The sequence below is a fragment of the Ranitomeya imitator genome, chromosome 1 (assembly GCF_032444005.1).
Source record: "Ranitomeya imitator isolate aRanImi1 chromosome 1, aRanImi1.pri, whole genome shotgun sequence".
In the NCBI taxonomy this organism is placed as follows: domain Eukaryota; kingdom Metazoa; phylum Chordata; class Amphibia; order Anura; family Dendrobatidae; genus Ranitomeya; species Ranitomeya imitator.
In genome coordinates this window covers 876,620,416-876,640,307 of record NC_091282.1, presented here as the reverse complement: position 1 = coordinate 876,640,307, position 19,892 = coordinate 876,620,416, and the positions used below count along the sequence as shown (strand labels likewise).

General features: G+C 44.9%; 1 protein-coding gene across 1 annotated transcript in view; it reads left to right on the top strand.

Moving 5' to 3' along the window:
• The window catches only part of PRKG2 (protein kinase cGMP-dependent 2), a 179,619-nt gene that overhangs the window by 110,604 nt on the left and 49,123 nt on the right, over window positions 1–19,892 (top strand). Inside the window, exon 7 of the mRNA XM_069742823.1 lies at window positions 4,616–4,693. Coding sequence (XP_069598924.1) covers window positions 4,616–4,693 — 78 coding nt within the window. The remainder of the gene's footprint in view (window positions 1–4,615; window positions 4,694–19,892) is intronic.

Here is a 19,892-nt window from a genome sequence, read left to right as displayed (position 1 = left end):
TCTCCCCTGATTTGCGGAGAGTGTTGCAGAAATTTCAGGCTAATAAACCTGATCGTTGTCCGGCCGAGAAACTGTTCGTCCCTGATAGGTGGACTAGTAAAGTTATCTCTGAACTTCATTGTTCGGTGCTGGCCGGTCATCCAGGAATCTTTGGTACCAGGGAGTTGGTTGCTAGATCCTTCTGGTGGCCATCTCTGTCACGGGATGTGCGTGCTTTTGTGCAGTCCTGTGGAATTTGTGCTAGGGCTAAGCCCTGCTGTTCACGTGCCAGTGGGTTGCTTTTGCCCTTGCTGGTCCCGAAGAGGCCTTGGACACATATTTCGATGGATTTCATTTCTGACCTTCCCGTTTCTCAAAAGATGTCTGTCATTTGGGTGGTCTGTGATCGCTTTTCTAAAATGGTCCATCTGGTGCCCTTGGTTAAATTGCCTTCCTCCTCTGATTTGGTGCCTTTGTTCTTCCAGCATGTGGTTCGTTTACATGGCATTCCTGAGAATATTGTTTCTGACAGAGGTTCCCAGTTTGTCTCGAGGTTCTGGCGAGCCTTTTGTGGTAGGATGGGCATTGACCTATCTTTTTCCTCGGCCTTCCATCCTCAGACTAATGGCCAGACCGAACGAACCAATCAGACCTTGGAAACATATCTGAGATGTTTTGTTTCCGCTGACCAGGATGATTGGGTGTCATTTTTGCCGTTGGCTGAGTTCGCCCTTAATAATCGGGCCAGCTCGGCTACCTTGGTCTCTCCATTTTTCTGCAATTCTGGGTTCCATCCTCGTTTCTCTTCAGGACAGGTTGAGTCTTCGGACTGTCCTGGTGTGGATAATGTGGTGGACAGGTTGCAGCAGATCTGGACTCAGGTAGTGGACAATTTGACCTTGTCCCAGGAGAAGGCTCAGCTTTTCGCTAATCGCAGACGCCGTGTGGGACCCCGACTTCGTGTTGGGGATCTGGTTTGGTTATCTTCTCGTCATATACCTATGAAGGTTTCCTCTCCTAAATTTAAACCTCGTTTTATTGGTCCGTATAGGATTTCTGAGATTCTCAATCCGGTGTCTTTTCGTCTGACCCTCCCAGACTCCTTTTCCATACATAATGTATTCCATAGGTCGTTGTTGAGGAGATACGTGGCACCTATGGTTCCATCTGTGGAGCCTCCTGCCCCTGTTTTGGTGGAGGGGGAATTGGAGTATATTGTGGAGAAGATTTTGGATTCTCGTGTCTCTAGACGGAAACTCCAGTATCTGGTCAAATGGAAGGGTTATGCTCAGGAAGATAATTCCTGGGTTTTTGCCTCTGATGTCCATGCCCCAGATCTTGTTCGTGCCTTTCATGTGGCTCATCTTGGTCGGCCTGGGGGTTCTGGTGAGGGTTCGGTGACCCCTCCTCAAGGGGGGGGTACTGTTGTGAATTCTGTGGCTGAGTTCACTTCTGTGGTCACAAGTGGTATTGCAGTCTCTGGGCTTCCTCCCTCAGGTGTTTTGGTGAGCTCGTTGGCTGCCTTGCTATTTAGCTCCACCTGAGTCTGTCTTCCTTGCTCCTTGTCAATGTTCCAGTGTTGGATCTGAGCTACTGCATCTTTCCTTGGGCCTGCTGCTCTGCTAGATAAGTTCTTCTAGTTTGTTTTCTGTTTTTTCTGTCCAGCTTGTTATTATCTTTTGCTGGAAGCTCTGAGAAGCAAAGGGGTGCACCGCCGTGCTGTTAGTTCGGCACGGTGGGTCTTTTTGCCCCTTTGCGTGGTTTTCGTTTTAGGGTTTTTTGTAGACTGCATAGTTCTCTTTGCTATCCTCGCTCTGTCTAGAATATCGGGCCTCACTTTGCTGAATCTATTTCATTCCTACGTTTGTCTTTTCATCTTGCTAACAGTCATTATATGTGGGGGCTGCCTATTCCTTTGGGGTATTTCTCTGAGGTAAGTCAGGCTTGTATTTCTATCTTCAGGCTAGTCAGCTCCTCAGGCAGTGCCGAGTTGCATAGGTAGTGGATAGGCGCAATCCACTGCTGCTTCCAGTTGTGTGAGGATAGATCAGGTACTGCAGTCTACAGAGATTCCACGTCTCAGAGCTCGTCCTATTGTTTTGGGTTATTGCCAGATCTCTGTATGTGCGCTGATTACTGCACGCTGTGTTGCCTGATTGCCAGCCATAACAATACTGCCTCTGTACAAATCCCTAGTTAGACCGCACATGGAGTACTGTGTCCAGTTTTGGGCACCGGTGCTCAGGAAGGATATAATGGAACTAGAGAGAGTACAAAGGAGGGCAACAAAATTAATAAAGAGGATGGGAGAACTACAATACCCAGATAGATTAGCGAAATTAGGATTATTTAGTCTAGAAAAAAGACGACTGAGGGGCGATCTAATAACCATGTATAAGTATATAAGGGGACAATACAAATATCTCCATGAGGATCTGTTTATACCAAGGAAGGTGACGGGCACAAGGGGGCATTCTTTGCGTCTGGAGGAGAGAAGGTTTTTCCACCAACATAGAAGAGGATTCTTTACTGTTAGGGCAGTGAGAATCTGGAATTGCTTGCCTGAGGAGGTGGTGATGGCGAACTCAGTCGGGGGGTTCAAGAGAGGCCTGGATGTCTTCCTGGAGCAGAACAATATTGTATCATACAATTAGGTTCTGTAGAAGGACGTAGATCTGGGGATTTATTATGATGGAATATAGGCTGAACTGGATGGACAAATGTCTTTTTTCGGCCTTACTAACTATGTTACTATGTTACTATGTTAAAATATATGTTCACTAGAGGTGGGAGGATCAATTCACAGGGCTCTGGTTCATGGGCTGGGTCAGTAGCCTCTGGAGTTCTATAAAACTCCAACCTTCCAAGATGCCAGATGTGCGTTGCGATATGCCCAACAGGCGGGATGTCCTCTTTGTGTTGTGACACAAATGATGCTGCGCAAGGCGGGCTAGTGAAAATCCACCCCGGGAATCAGGGAAGATAATAGATTCATGCAGCTGCCAGAGGCTACTGAGCTGGCCATTGACCTGGAGTGCTGCCAATCATTCTGCCCATCTCTAATCATCACTATAAAAATGGTGGGTACCAGACCTCAGGGACAACCACCAAGCCTGAGAAAAAAAGAGGCCACAGCAGAAATTAGGCTCGGTGCACACCAACGTATTTTCTCTCATCTAAGAGAATTGGGCCGACTTACTCCAAGAGTGTGATTATTGTGTGATCCGATTCTCTCGGAAGATGGAGAAAAAAATGTCTCTATTAGTGATGAGCGAGTGTACTCGTTGCTCGGCTTTTCCCAAGCATGCTCGGGTGGTCTCTGAGTATTTGTTATAGCTCGGAGATTCAGTTTTTGTTACCTCAGCTGCATGATTTACAGCTGCTAGCCAGCCTGAGTACATGTGGGGGTTGCCTGGCTGCTAGGGAATCCCCACATGTATTGAAGCTGTCCAGCAGCCGCAAATCATGCAGCTGAGGTGATGAAACCTAAATCTCCGAGCAGTCACAAATAATCGGAGATCACCCGAGCGTGCTCAGGAAAACCTGAGCAACGAGTACACTCACTCATCACTAGCCTCTATCTTCTCCATTCTTGTAGTCCATGGAAATCGGACTGCACTTAGATGTAATCCGAGTGCAGTCTGATATTTTCCACACCCTCATTGACTTGCATGGTCTAATGCGATCTGAATATTGGATGAAACTCAGGCATGTAGCTATTTTTTCCTTGGATAGTCTCTGAGGACATATTGGACATGTGCATGGTTCCATACACTAGCTCGGACCGATAATATAGTCATCTGTATGAGCTCTTTAAGAGAATCAGGTACCAAGTTTTTCCTATACTATCTGAGAGAAGCATGATGTGGTAGCAGAGACCCTGATTCCAGTAATCACTTACTGGTCTACTTGCTTCAGTTTTGATAAAATCACTGCAGATCTACTAGTTCTCTGAATATTGAGCTTTGTATATCTCTGCCCAAACCACTGATTGACATCGTTCTGTGTACACTGTGAATAGGCAGAAAGCTTTCCATCAGGGGGGGCGGGGTTATACATAGGTCATGAATATGGAGGACTACATGGCAGCAGGTTTACTAGTGCTCTAGTGGTATTCTCCTGATGATAAAACAGTGATTTTATCAAAACTATAACAAGCAGCCAAGTAAGTCACACATCGATGGAATCAGGTTCTCTGTGTCTACATTACGCTGCTTTAAGGTTAGGTAGCAAAAACCTTCTGATACATTCCCTTTAAGCACTGAATCTTTTTTTTTTTAACAATAGCGGAGCCCAGGCCACCTGTTTTGGAAGGAGCTGCTGCAGTTCAAAACAAATTCGAGCAGCTGTATAATAACACTGTGGTCCAATTACTGGGGTCCCATAGTTCAGACCCCCCGCTGATTATAATGCAGTTTTCAGGTATTATCTGCACAAACCGAATTAGTATAATTTGGAATAACTGTGTGTCTGAATGGAGAAAGGAACATGAAGCATCTTAAAATAAGAACATAAACAGAAGAAGAATGTATTTACAAAAATTACCTATTACCATTTACTTATGAAACATTAAATTGTATTAAAAGTTAACATTTTAAGTTAAAAATAATGACAAAATCAATTACTATTTCTTCAGGAACGCTATGAAAATGGGGAATATATTATTCGAGAAGGAGAGGAAGGAAGTACATTCTTTATCATTGCTAAAGGACAGGTAAGAGAAGCCAAGCATAACAAACATGCGTAAGGCCACATTCCCCCTGCTATAGACAGTGACATATTTGCTTGCCCCCTAGTGCTAAGTATATTTTCCCATTTGTTTAAAAAATATGCTGGAGGGGTAATGTTGCTTTAATGTTCACAAATGATAATATCTGGAATCTGTTTTTGTATGTGATTGAATAATGTTATGCATTTAATGTACTTTTTGTACATGTTCTATAGGGTAGATATTATACATAGATCTGTATGGAAGTAGGTATCTCACATAAAGGGACTAGATTTAAGTAAATATATGTTACTTAAAGAAGTTGTCTAAAACTAAATATCATTTTAATCCTAAATGCAATCTATTTATTGTCATAATCTAATCACTTTTCTAATGTACTTAAACTAAAAATTCTCTACCATTCCCTGACTACTCTACTTAACTGCTTTATTATTTTGTTTTACTACTTCCGCTTGGATGCTTCATTTGAGAATTCCAGTGCATACGAGGATAGGCAAAAGGCAAAGGCTGTAACAGTGACCGTGAATCGAAAAATCATCAGTGAAGTCCGTTTCCAGGGCTATGCTAGTCCCTGATCTACTGAGCGTGTGTCAGTTGTCAAACCTTCCATATGCTCAGTAGATTCTTGTCACGTTGCAATATGCTCAGTGTAGTGACAGTGCGCTCTGATCAGAAGTAACGAGCAAGAGAGCGCACTGTCAAGAATAATAGCTCGTGTGCAGGTAAAGCAGAGATCAGCGCCTCCTCCGCAGGTGACAACACTTGTGGGGCAGTGTTAGTCTCTGCAAGAATTTAGGGTTCAAATTCATTTTATTTTCGGACCACTTGTATGTTAGGTGTCGAGTTCCCGCTGCTGCACAGGGGGTCTCTCGAACCATGTCTGCTGCAGTCTCCCATTCTGCATCAGCCGCAGTGGAACCTGCTCAGCGGAGACGTCGGTCCCAGTGTCTCGCTCAGCCTGATAGTGTGCAAAGGGTTACTGCTGCCTTTCCAGCCTCTGCATTTGTAGCCAGCACTGGTCAGCGGCGAGCAGGCTTTTCTGGGACTAAGTCCTGTTTTGCACACACTGAGCATGCCCACGGGAGGACCTCTCATTGGAGGTCGGGGGTCACATGCTCAGGTCCTGTAGCAGTTCCTATTGGACCACTAGGAAAGTCCTTGTCTGCTGCAGCTATAAAGGTTCGTATGGCCGCACGGCCATACGCTAGTATCAACCTATGTTATGAACTTTTGCTATCTTGTGGTCATGTATGCATGTGGTCAGGGTTGGCTGAAATAAGCCCCTAGAATACCGTCACCTCCGGTGATGAATTTTGTGTGTATGGATTCAGGGCTGGCGTTTAGCCACTAGAATTCCGGCTCCACCGGAGAGGAGTTGTTCGTGTGCTAGGCTGACTGCATGACCACTCTTTGCTTTTGCTCAGTTAGGTAGCTGTGATCCTCTGTGAGGTTAACAGGGCACAGCGTTTTCATATCTTTGCGATTCAGTGAAGTAACAGATTTCGCTTATACCGCCATATAGCGCCGCCATCTGCTAGCAGCTGGTTTCTCACCTGCACGGTGGACCCCGGGTTATGAACGCACCTATTTAACATATATACTTACTCGGTGTGTTCCGCCAGCCCTAACACCGCATAACAACATGATATTTTAACCCCTTTACCCCCAATGGTGGTTTGCACGTTAATGACCGGGCCAATTTTTACAATTCTGACCACTGTCCCTTTATGAGGTTATAACTCTGGAACGCTTCAACGGATCCCAGTAATTCTGACATTGTTTTCTCGTGACATATTGTACTTCATGACAGTGGTAACATTTCTTTGATATTACCTGCGTTTATTTGTGAAAAAAACGGAAATTTGGCGAAAATTATGAAAATTTCGCAATTTTCCAACTTTGAATTTTAATGCAATTAAATCACAGAGATATGTCACACAAAATACTTAATAAGTAACATTTCCCACATATCTACTTTACATCAGCACAATTTTGGAACCAAAATTTTTTTTGTTAGGGAGTTATAAGGGTTAAAAGTTGACCAGCAATTTCTCATTTTTACAACACCATTTTTTTTTAGGGACCACATCTCATTTGAAGTCATTTTGAGGGGTCTATATGAAAGAAAATGCCCAAGTGTGACACCATTCAAAAACTGCACCCCTCAAGGTGCTCAAAGCCATATTCAAGAAGTTTATTAACCCTTCTGGTGCTTCACAGGAATTTTTGGAATGTTTAAATAAAAAAGAAAATTTAACTTTTTTTCACAAAAAATTTACTTCAGCTCCAATTTGTTTTATTTTACCAAGGGTAACAGGAGAAAATGGACCCCAAAAGTTGTTGTACAATTTGTCCTGAGTACACCGATACCCCATATGTGGGGGTAAACCACTGTTTGGGCGCATGACAGAGCTCGGAAGCGAAGGAGCGCCGTTTGACTTTTCAATGCAAAATTGACTGGAATTGAGATGGGACACCATGTTGCGTTTGGAGAGCCACTGATGTGCCTAAACATTGAAACCCCCCACAAGTGACACCATTTTGGAAAGTAGACCCCCTAAGGAACTTATCTAGAGGTGTGGTGAGCACTTTGACCCACCAAGTGCTTCACAGAGTTTATAATGTAGAACCGTAAAAATAAAAAATCATATTTTTTCACAAAAATTATCTTTTCGCCCCCAATGTTTTATTTTCTCACGGGCAAGAGAAGAAATTGGACCCCAAAAGTTGTTGTACAATTTGTCCTGAGTACGCTGATACCCCATATGTGGGGGTAAACCACTGTTTGGGCGCATGGGAGAGCTCGGAAGGGAAGGCGCAGGAGCGCCGTTTGACTTTTCAATGCAAAATTGACAGGAATTGAGATGGGACGCCATGTTGCGTTTGGAGAGCCACTGATGTGCCTAAACATTGAAACCCCCCACAAGTGACACCATTTTGGAAAATAGACCCCCTAAGGAACTTATCTAGAGGTGTGGTGAGCACTTTGACCCACCAAGTGCTTCACAGAAGTTTATAATGCAGAGCCGTAAAAATAAAACAAAAATTTTTTCCCACAAAAATTATTTTTTTAGCCCCCAGTTTTGTATTTTCCCAAGGGTAACAGGGGAAATTGGACCCCAAAATTTGTTGCCCAATTTTCCTGAGTGCGCTGATACCCCATAAGTGGGGGGGAACCACTGTTTGGGCGCACGGGAGGGCTCGGAAGGGAAGGAGCGCCATTTGGAATGCAGACTTAGATGGAATGGTCTGCAGGCGTCACATTGCGTTTGCAGAGCCCCTAATGTACCTAAACAGTAGAAACCCCCACAAGTGACCCCATATTGGAAACTAGACCCCCCAGGGAACTCATCTAGATGTGTTGTGAGAACTTTGAACCCCCAAGTGTTTCACTACAGTTCATAACGCAGAGCCGTGAAAATAAAAAATCTTTTTTTTTCCCCACAAAAATTATTTTTTAGCCCCCAGTTTTGTATTTTCCCAAGGGTAACAGGAAAAATTGGACCCCAAAAGTTGTTGTCCTATTTGTCCTGAGAACGCTGATACCCCATATGTTGGGGTAATCCCCTGTTTGGGCACACGGGAGAGCTCGGAAGGGAAGGAGCACTGTTTTACTTTTTCAACGCAGAATTGGCTGGAATTGAGATCGGACGCCATGTCGTGTTTGGAGAGCCCCTGATGTGCCTAAACAGTGGAAACCCCCCAATTATAACTGAAACCCTAATCCAAACACACCCCTAACCCTAATTCCAACGGTAACCCTAACCACACCTCTAACCCTGACACACCCCTAACCCTAATCCCAACCCTATTCCCAACTGTAAATGTAATCTAAACCCTAACTGTAACTTTAGCCCCAACCCTAACTGTAGCCCCAACCCTAACCCTAGCCCTAACCCTAGCCCTAGCCCTAACCCTAACCCTAACCCTAGCCCTAACCCTAGCCCTAACCCTAGCCCTAACCCTAGCCCTAACCCTAACCCTAACCCTAGCCCTAACCCTAACCCTAGCCCTAACCCTAGCCCTAACCCTAACCCTAGCCATAACCCTAGTCCTAACCCTAGCCCTAACCCTTACCCTAGCCCTAACCCTAGCCCTAGCCCTAACCCTAGCCCTAACCCTAGCCCTAATGGGAAAATGGGAACATTTTTTTAATTTTTCCCTAACCAGGGGGGTGATGAAGGGGGGTTTGATTTACTTTTATAGCGGGTTTTTTAGCGGATTTTTATGATTGGCAGCTGTCACACACTGAAAGACGCTTTTTATTGCAAAAAATATTTTTTGCGTTACCACATTTTGAGAGCTATAATTTTTCCATATCTTGGAAACCACACCTCTAACCCTGACACACCCCTAACCCTAATCCCAACACTATTCCCAACTGTAAATGTAATCTAAACCCTAACCCTAACTTTAGCCCCAACCCTAACTGTAGCCCCAACCCTAACCCTAGCCCTAGCCCTAACCCTAACCCTAGCCCTAACCCTAACCCTAGCCCTAACCCTAGCCCTTACCCTAGCCCTAACCCTAGCCCTAACCCTAACCCTAACCCTAGCCCTAACCCTAACCCTAGCCCTAACCCTAGCCCTAACCCTAACCCTAGTCCTAACCCTAGCCCTAACCCTTACCCTAGCCCTAACCCTAGCCCTAGCCCTAACCCTAGCCCTAGCCCTAATGGGAAAATGGAAATAAATACATTTTTTTAATTTTTCCCTAACTAAGGGGGTGATGAAGGGGGGTTTGATTTACTTTTATAGCGGGTTTTTTAGCGGATTTTTATGATTGGCAGCTGTCACACTCTGAAAGACGCTTTTTATTTCAAAAAATATTTTTTGCGTTACCACATTTTGAGAGCTGTAATTTTTCTATATTTTGGTCCACAGAGTCATTTGAGGTCTTGTTTTTTGCGGTAACATTTTCGGGCACGTGACATTTTTTGATCGCTTTTTATTCCGATTTTTGTGAGGAAGAATGACCAAAAACCAGCTATTCATGAATTTCTTTTGGAGGAGGCGTTTATACCGTTCTGCGTTTGGTAAAATTGATAAATCAGTTTTATTCTTCGGGTCAGTACGATTACAGTGATACCTCATTTATATAATTTTTTTATGTTTTGGCACTTTTATACGATAAAAACTATTTTACAGAAAAAATAATTATTTTTTCATCGCTTTATTCTCAGGACTATAACTTTTTTATTTTTTTGCTGATGATGCTGTATGGTGGCTTGTTTTTTAGTGGGACAAGATGACGCTTTCAGCGGTACCATGGTTATTTATATCTGTCTTTTTGATCGCGCGTTATTCCACTTTTAGTTCGGCGGTATGATAATAAAGCATTGTTTTTTGCCTGTTTTTTTTTTTTTTCTTACGGTGTTTACTGAAGGGGTTAACTAGTGGGCCAGTTTTATAGGTCGGGTCGTTACGGACGCGGCGATACTAAATATGTGTACTTTTACTGTTTTGTTTTTTTATTTAGATGAAGAAATGTATTTATGGCAATATTATTTTTTTTTTTTTCATTATTTAGGCATTTTTTTTTTTTTACACATTTGGAAAATTTTTTTTTTACTTTCTTATTTTGTCCCAGGGGGGGACATCACAGATCAATGATCTGACAGTTTGCATAGCACTCTGTCAGATCACTGATCTGACTTGCAGCGCTGCAGGCTTCACAGTGCCTGCTCTGAGCAGGCTCTGTGAAGCCACCTCCCTCACTGCAGGACCCGGATCCGCGGCCATCTTGGATCCGAGGCTGGAGCAGGCAGGGAGGGAGGTAAGACCCTGCGGGAAGCTTCCCTGTACCGCCGGCACATCGCGATCATCTTTGATCGCGGTGTGCCGGGGGTTAATGTGCCGGGGGCGGTCCGTGACCGCTCCTGGCATATAGTGCCGGATGTCAGCTGCGATAAGCAGCTGACACCCGGCCGCGATCGGCCGCGCTCCCCCTGTGAGCGCTGCCGATCGCATATGACGTACTATCCCGTCGTTGGTCATAGGGGCCCACCCCACCTCGACGGGATAGTATGTCTGATGTCAGAAAGGGGTTAATGGTACTTAAGAGATCCCAGATATTACTGTTAAATGGATTTTGCCTATAGCTACTCAATAGAGCACAAGAGTAACATGAAGCATAGTCTCTTACCTAGGATCCCATCTATGACCTTCTATGACTTTGCTATTTCATGTCTGGTATGTAATACTACAAGACTGGTCAGCTGGAGCTTAACTTCCTACACAGCGGATTGTAGGGAGTTCAAGAAAGCAAACCTGTGCAGATTAGTTTATGGCCTGGAAATTTTCAGGGTCATGGTTGTCTATATGAGACAACCTCTTTACCTTTGCAAACTTTATAAGACTGCCACCAGGTTTCTTTTGAATTTTAAGAGTAAATGTTTGTAATCATAAAATAATAATGTGCTGCGCCATTGTGAGAAAATCCTGACCTTTTCCTTTTATTATAACATTATCCAACAATTAATGAAATTAAAATACATTACTAAAAATGTGAATAGTATAAATGTTATATAAATTGAAGTAAAAGGAAATGTGAGTGTTTATGATGTGAAATTTGGTTTAATAAAAAGCCACCCACAGTTTTTCATTTTCAGGCACATTGATCGTGTTTTCTTAGCTAGCATTTATGCAACAAGCTTCCCCCATTTTATGTACTTTGGCAAAATTCAGCAAAACGTTAATTGTAAGAAAATTTGTCCAAACATTTGAAAATGGAGTTCTTATATTGAATGTAATATAAATGCTCAGGTACAATAATATTATGCTTGGTGGAATCATTGACATTGGATGTGGCTCAGCACTAGCAGCCATGATTATTCTGAACACAATTAAATGTAATGTTGCAGACTTGACTCCTATTTATGAAACGTTAACATGGTGTGTAACAAATGTAGAGAGCACACAATGAAAAGCTGCAAAACAATAAGCCATGATTCATAATATGGCAATGAAAGAAGGAAAATAACATTATAACTTATTATTTGAAGCATTGTTAGGAACATATCTGTATATGTGACAATTAACCCCTTCAGCCCCCAAGCCTATTTTCACCTTCATGACGAGGCCAAATTTTACAATTCTGATCAGTGTCTGTCACTTTATGAAATTAACTTTGGAACGCTTCAACAGATCCTACTGATTCTGAGATTGTTTTCCGTGGCATATTGTACTTCATGATAGTGTTATAAAGTTTCTTCGATATGACTTGCGTTTATTTGTGGAAAAAAGGAAATTTTAAAAGTGTAGCAATTTTTAAACTTTTAATTTTTATGCCCTTAAATCAGAGAGTTATGACAGACAAAATAGTTAATAAATAAAATTTCCCACATGTCTCCTTTACATCAGCACAATTTTTGAAACATTGCTTTTGTCTTGTTAGAAAGTTACAGTGGTTAAAATTTGACCAGCGATTTCTCATTTTTCAAATTTACGAACCCATTTATTTTAAGGACCACATCACATTTGAAGACACTTTGAGGGTTATATGTGACAGGAAATGCCCAAAAGTGACAACATTCTAAAAACTGCACCACTGAAGGTGCTCAAAATCACATTCAACAAGTTTATTAATCCTGTGCTTTACAGGAATTATTGGAATGTGAAAAGAGAAAATAAACATTTTACTTTTTTCACCAAAATCTTACTTTAGACCCAATGTTTTTATTTTTACAAGGTGTAGCATGGCTAAAGGGTTTGTAGTCGATGGGAGGTATGTGCCACATAAGTGCCTGGTTGCTGTAATGTAGCCCGGAGTATTCCTTTCTTGCACATAATCTTGTATATGTGTTTCAGGACCTGTGGTAATGTCAGACCACATGGCTAATCATGTGATGGGTTACTGGGTGTGGTTAGCTCTTTATAAGACTGGCTAATCCTTTACACAGCAGATATGTGTGGAGGTGAAACCCTCCTGAGTGTGTTACGGCTTCAGGACTGAGCCGGATGAACTGGACACTTGCTTTTCTTTGCCTGAACCAAAGGCCCATTTTGCTTTCTGGTATTTGCCACATGGTTTATGAAGCAATTAACCCAGTGAACTTTAAAGGAACACGTCTCCTGAGTGTCAGCCGTCGCAGCTGAGTGAGTGAAATCCTTACAATTGGTGGTAGACGTGCGAGCAGCGTTCCCAGCGGAGACGTGAGTTTATTTTTGAATGTCCTGGGTCAAGGCTGTTGCAAGGCAGCAAGCATTGCCGGAGAAAATGGAGGACCTGCTGAAACACTTGGTCCAGATGCAGTCACAGCAGGAGCAAAGGCAGCAAGAGACCAACAGGCTGTTGATGCAGCAGATACAACAGAGCCAGCAGGAGCAACGGCAGAGTCAGCAGGAGCAACGGCAGCAGATGCAGCAGAGCCAGCAGGAGCATCAGCAGCAGATGCAGCTTCTGGCAACCGCCATCCAGGGCAAGGCGAGCGCCCCAACCCCAGGTTTGGCTGATGACACCCACGTCCGGAAGACGGTAAGACGCGCATTGCAGAAAATGACTCCCGGGGATGATGTTGAGGCCTTCCTGACGGTGTTTGAGAGGGTCGCTGAGAGGGAAAAAATTCCGCCAGAGCAGTGGGCAGAGGTACTTGCGCCATACCTGACGGGAGAACCCCAGAATGCGTACTATGATTTGACCTTGCAGGATGCCAAAGAGTATCACAAATTGAAAGCCGAGATTCTCGCACGTTTGGGGGTGACACTGACTGTCAGGGCACAGCGAGTTCACTCCTGGGGCTATCACCGGGACAAACCACCTCGTTCCCAAATGTTTGATCTGTTGCACCTGGTCCAGAAATGGCTGCAGCCAGAATCCTCTGCGCCTGCACAGATGGTAGAACGGCTGATGATGGATCGGTTTGTCCATTCCCTCCCGAGGCCTATACAGTCTTGGGTTGCCCAGGGTGATCCCCAGAATGCCGACGAGCTGATCGGACTGGTTGAGAGATACCAAGGGTTGGAAGGCTCCTTCGGGAGGCAGCCCATGCCGTACTGGGGGTCCCAGAAGGCAGCTGAGTCCCAAAAAGGGGTGGTGCGTCCAAGGTCACAAAGGGCGGGGGAGGTGGTGCCCAAGGTCCCCACGGGTGATATTATTTGTTGGAGGTGCCACAAGCCAGGACATATAGCTGCCCGTTGTTCCCAAACCACTGAGCAGATGGACTGCAGCATGGGACGCCGTTGTTCATACTATGCGTATCCAGCCTGTAGTGTGAACTCTCCATCCAACGAGGGACCTCAAGCGTGTCCCGTAAAGGTGAACGGTCGAGCAGTAACGGCACTGTTAGACTCGGGGAGCCTAGTGACCCTGGTTAGGGCCACTTTTCCTCTCCACCTGCTCCCAGGAAAGAAGGTCGGAGTGCGGTGCATACATGGTGATGCAAAGGACTACCCTATGGCCAGGGTGGACATTGAAACGGCATGTGGCACTGAGTCCCACATAGTCGGCGTGGTTCAGGACTTGTTGCACCCTATAATTATTGGCCGGGATTTCTGTTTGTTTTGGGATTTGTGGGGAAATGGTTCTGAGCTCCCTGGCAGGGAACCAGTGAACCCTGGAAGGGTATCGCCACACCCAGAGGCAGACAGTTTTCCTTTTTGTGTTCTGGTTGGGGATGAGGAGGAAGTATCCCCTACATCTGACATTCTGGAGTTAGAAGTTACCGGTGAAAATTTTGGGACTGCCCAACATAGGGACCCCACTCTGAGGGAAGCCTTTAATAATGTCACAGTTATTGACGGGGTGGTACAGGAGCCGGGGGCAGACACAAGATTTCCCCATTTTCTGTTGAGGGGGGAGTTGTTGTACCGTGTCACGAAAATACGGGAGGAGTTGGTAGAGCAGTTGATAGTGCCGGGTCCGTATAGACGGAAAGTGTTGGACATGGCCCATTCACACATCTTGGGTGGACACCTGGGGGTGGAAAAAACGCAGGAACGGGTTGTGCAGAGGTTCTATTGGCCTGGGTGTCACCGGGAAATAGTGAACTATTGCAGGTCCTGCCCTACATGTCAGCTAACTGCTCCTACTCCTCATTTCCGGAACCCCCTTGTGCCACTGCCCATTATTGAGGTACCGTTCGAGAGAATTGCCATGGACTTGGTTGGTCCCTTAGTTAAATCAGCTCGGGGCCATCAGTATATATTAGTCATCCTGGACTATGCCACACGCTATCCTGAGGCAATTCCCTTGAGAAATTCTTCCTCAAAAAGCATAGCCCGCGAGTTGGTCCATGTCTTTTCCCGGACAGGTCTGCCAAAGGAGATCCTGACTGACCAGGGTATACCTTTCATGAGCAAGGTGATGAGGGAGTTATGCAAAGCCCTGAAGATCTCCCAGTTGAGGACCTCGGTGTACCATCCCCAGTCAGATGGCCTTGTTGAGAGGTTTAACAAGACACTAAAGAGCATGCTGAGAAAAGCTATAGAGAAAGACGGTAGAGACTGGGATTGTCTCTTACCCTATCTGATGTTTTCCATTCGTGAAGTTCCACAGGCCTCCACAGGGTTCTCACCGTTTGAGCTTCTATATGGCCGACATCCACGAGGACTCCTGAATATAGCCAAGGAAACCTGGGAGGCCGAAGTCACACCCCACAGAAGCGTCATTGAGCATGTGGCCCTGATGCAGCAGAGGATTGCAAAGGTGATGCCTATCGTGAAAGAACACCTTCTCCAAGCACAAGAAGCTCAAGCAAGGGTCTACAACCGGTCTGCAAGAGTGAGGCAGTTCAATCCGGGAGACCGAGTTCTTGTGTTAGTTCCAACGGTGGAAAGCAAGTTCTTGGCCAAATGGCAAGGGCCATATGAGGTTGTCGAGAAACTTGGTGAGGTAAATTATAAAATTCACCAACCAGGAAGACGGAAACCATTCCAAGTTTACCATGTCAACCTCATCAAGCCATGGCAAGATAGAGAGCCGACAGCAACTCCATCATTGTTAAGCAACCCAGAAGGTGAGGTTGGAGCGGTTACTATAGCAGAGACGCTATCAAAGACCCAGAAACAGCAGTGCCGGGAGTTACTCCAGAAAAACAGGGACCTGTTTTCAGAATTGCCAGGATACACGAAGGTCATAGAGCACGAGGTCCTAACAGAGCCACATGTGCGGGTGAATGTGAAACCTTATCGTATTCCTGAGGCTCGTCGAGAAGTTATCTCCAAGGAAGTGGAGCGTATGTTGAGGCTTGGGGTCATTGAGGAATCCAAGAGCGGTTGGTCGAGCCCAATTGTCCTGGTCCCAAAACCTGATGGAGAGTGGAGGTTTTGCAACGACTATCGGAAGTTGAATGAAGTCTCCAAGTTCGACGCTTATCCCATGCCCCGTATTGATGAGCTCATCGAAAGGCATGGGCACGCCAGATATATATCCACCTTGGATTTGACAAAGGGGTATTGACAGATCCCCATGGCACAGGAAGCCAAGGAGAAGACGGCCTTTTCGACACCTCATGGATGCTTCCAATATGACCGGATGCCGTTTGGCCTACAGGGAGCTCCGGCGACCTTCCAGAGGGCTATGGATAGAGTCCTTGCACCCCATAAGGCCTACGCTGCTGCGTACGTAGATGATATCGTCATCTTTAGCCCGAACTGGGAGAGTCATCTGGAGAAAGTCCAAGCGGTGTTGGATGCTATAAGAGAGGCCGGATTTACTATAAACCCGAAGAAGTGCGCCTTGGGTAAAGAAGAAGCTAAGTACCTTGGATACATAGTGGGTCATGGAGAAATAAAACCCCAAATCAATAAAGTGGAGGCAATCCAAACATGGCCAAAACCAGTTTCCAAGAAACAACTTAAAGCCTTCCTGGGAATCGTGGGATATTACAGGAGGTTCATCCCAAACTTCGCCACGATGGCTGCGCCTCTGACTGACCTGCTAAAAGGGACAAAATCAGTAATGGTTAAGTGGTCCGAAGAAACAGAGTCAGCCTTCCAAGAAATGAAAAACGCTTTGTGTAAGCAACCCGTTCTGATGGCCCCAAACTTCAAGAAAGAGTTTATTCTTCAGACAGATGCCTCAGATGTTGGGGTGGGAGCAGTCCTTTCCCAAGAACTACATGGGGAGGAGCATCCTGTTCTCTATCTGAGTCGGAAGCTGTCCTCATCTGAAAAGAACTACTCAGTCGTTGAGAAGGAGTGCTTGGCCATAAAATGGGCAGTGGACACATTGCGCTACTATCTGCTGGGACGTAAATTTAGACTGGTATCTGACCATGCCCCGCTTAGGTGGATGAGAGAAACGAAAGGAAGAAATGCTAGAGTCACCCGTTGGTTCTTAGCCCTGCAGGACTTCAGTTTCCATGTGGAACATAGGGCCGGAAAGCTGCACGGTAATGCGGATGCCCTATCGAGAATCCCTTGTTTAGTGGGGGAAAGTGCCAAGCCCCACGGCTTTAGGCAGAGGGGGGAGGTATGTAGCATGGCTAAAGGGTTTGTAGTCGATGGGAGGTATGTGCCACATAAGTGCCTGGTTGCTGTAATGTAGCCCGGAGTATTCCTTTCTTGCACATAATCTTGTATATGTGTTTCAGGACCTGTGGTAATGTCAGACCACATGGCTAATCATGTGATGGGTTACTGGGTGGGGTTAGCTCTTTATAAGACTGGCTAATCCTTTACACAGCAGATATGTGTGGAGGTGAAACCCTCCTGAGTGTGTTACGGCTTCAGGACTGAGCCGGATGAACTGGACACTTGCTTTTCTTTGCCTGAACCAAAGGCCCATTTTGCTTTCTGGTATTTGCCACATGGTTTATGAAGCAATAAACCCAGTGAACTTTAAAGGAACACGTCTCCTGAGTGTCAGCCGTCGCAGCTGAGTGAGTGAAATCCTTACAAAGGGTAGAAGGAAAAAATAGACCTCAAAATTTGTTGTGCAATTTCTCCTGAGTACGACGATACCCCATATGTGGTCAAAAACTATTTTTGAGGCAAAGTGCAAAGGTCAGAAGGGAAAAAACACCATATTGGAGTTCAGATTTTTCTAAACTGGTTTGAGGATGCATTGTTACATTGGCAGAGCCCCTGAGGTGCTAGAACAGCAGAACCCTCCATAAGAGACACAATTTTACAAACTACACATCTCAATGCTTTCATCTAGGGGTGCAGTGATCATATTGACACCACATATGGGTCATAGAGTTTTATATCATTGAGCAGTGGAGAAAAAATAATTACATTTTTACCACCAACATTCTAATGGCTTTACGCCAGCCCTGAATTCACCATAGAAACTCCTCCCTGCAGGTACCGGTATTCTAGTGGCTTATTTCAGCCAGACCCTGACCACAAGCAGACAAGACCAGTGAGTAGCTAAAGCTCGTAACATAAGCTGATACTAGCGCATGGCCGTGGGGCTATGCAAACCTTTTATAGCTGCAGCAACTTCAGGACCTTCCTAGAGGACCAATGGAAGCTGCTACAGTACCTGAGCAACTTCAGGACCTTCCTAGAGGACCAATGGGAGCTGCCACAGTACCTGAGCATGTGACCCCCGACCTCCAATGAGAGGTCTTACCCCGGGCATGCTCAGAAGGGGAAAAGCAGGACTTAGTCCCAGAGACATCTGCTCGCCGCTGACCAGTACTGGCTACAATGGCTGAACCTGGAAAGGCAGCAGTAACCATTCACACAGTATCAGGCTGAGCCAGATGCTGGGACTGACGTCTCTGCTGGGCAGGCTCCACTGCGGCTGGAGAAGAATGGGAGACTGCAGCAGAGATGGTTTGAGATTCCCCTGTGCAGAGGCGGGAACTTGACCCCTAACACATAATATTTTGGATCCCATTTACACAGTGAACTACGCTGAGCACTTACATTGGTGTTTACATCTAAATCTCCAAGTGACGTCATTCACATAAAACCCCTGAATGAGCCATTTACGATAATGAGGCAGCAGAGTTGCTCTGGACTCCATCTGGCCTCTGTTCAGCGTTGTCCTTCTTTTCAGAAGTGCACAAAACTGTAGCTGACGGTACTTTTCTACAAGCCTAAAAAGAGGGTCACCGTCGGATTACAGGTCAGATGGCATCCACAGTGCCTTCATCTGCCTCAGTATGTCCAAACATGTGGATGCTAAATATGGTTTAGGCACACAGTGGGGCTCAGAAGGGAGAGGAGCATTTGGGCATCAAGGGCATTTGGATTTGGGAGAGCAGAATTTGCTGAATTTTTGGGGGGAGGGTGAGGAGCCATTTTGTTTGGTAGACCCTATATTTCCATTGACAGATGAAGGACCTGAGTGGAGATTTTTTTGTGGATTGATTAGAAGCTTTTATTGGGAACATTTTATATAACATTCGGGATCACGTTTATCCTTTGCTTTACGCTGAGCACTTACTTTGGGATTTCCATCTAAATGTCCGAGTGACGGGATTCAGATGAAACCCCCAAAGGATCCATTCACTATAATGAGGAAGCAGGGTTACTTAAAAAGACGGACACCGCTGGGTCATAGGCGGCCAGTCAGAGATACAGGGTCTCCATCTGTCTCATTATTGGGAATCTTCCAACAGGGTTTCCATCTGAATCGCGTATTTCAGAGATTTACATGGAAACACTGGTGCAAGTGTTCAGTGCAGAGCACAGGATAAATGTGTTCCAAGCCTTACTGTGATCTTTGGGAGGCAGAATGAAAAAATCCAGAGCAGGTGAGAACTGTTTTTATTTATTTTTTACGCCATTCCTCGAGCGGTATAAGTGAATAGGTGACTTTATTCTCCGGGTTGGTGCGATTACCGTGATACCATTTATATCGGGTTTTTCTGTTTGGCAGCTGTCACACACTAAAAGGTGTTTTTTTCAAAAACTAGTCATTGCATCACTATATTTTGAGAGCTATAATTTTTCCAGTCATGTGTTGATGTTTATATTGATACCATTTTCGGACACATGACATTTTTTGATCGCTTTCTATCCTGATTTTTGTGAGACAGAAAGAACAAAAGCCATCAGTGTGGGTTTCTTTATGCCATTCTGCATGTGGTAAAATTGATATGGCAGCTTTATTCTTCAGGTCAGTAAGATCACAGGGATACCACAATTATGTAGTTTTTATGCTTTGGCACTTTTACACAACAAAGCTGTATGGCAGATTTTTTTTTTTTTTGCAGGACTAGATGAAGTTTTCAGCTGTACCATTTTTATTTACATTCATCTTTTTGGTCGCTTTTTATCTACTTTTT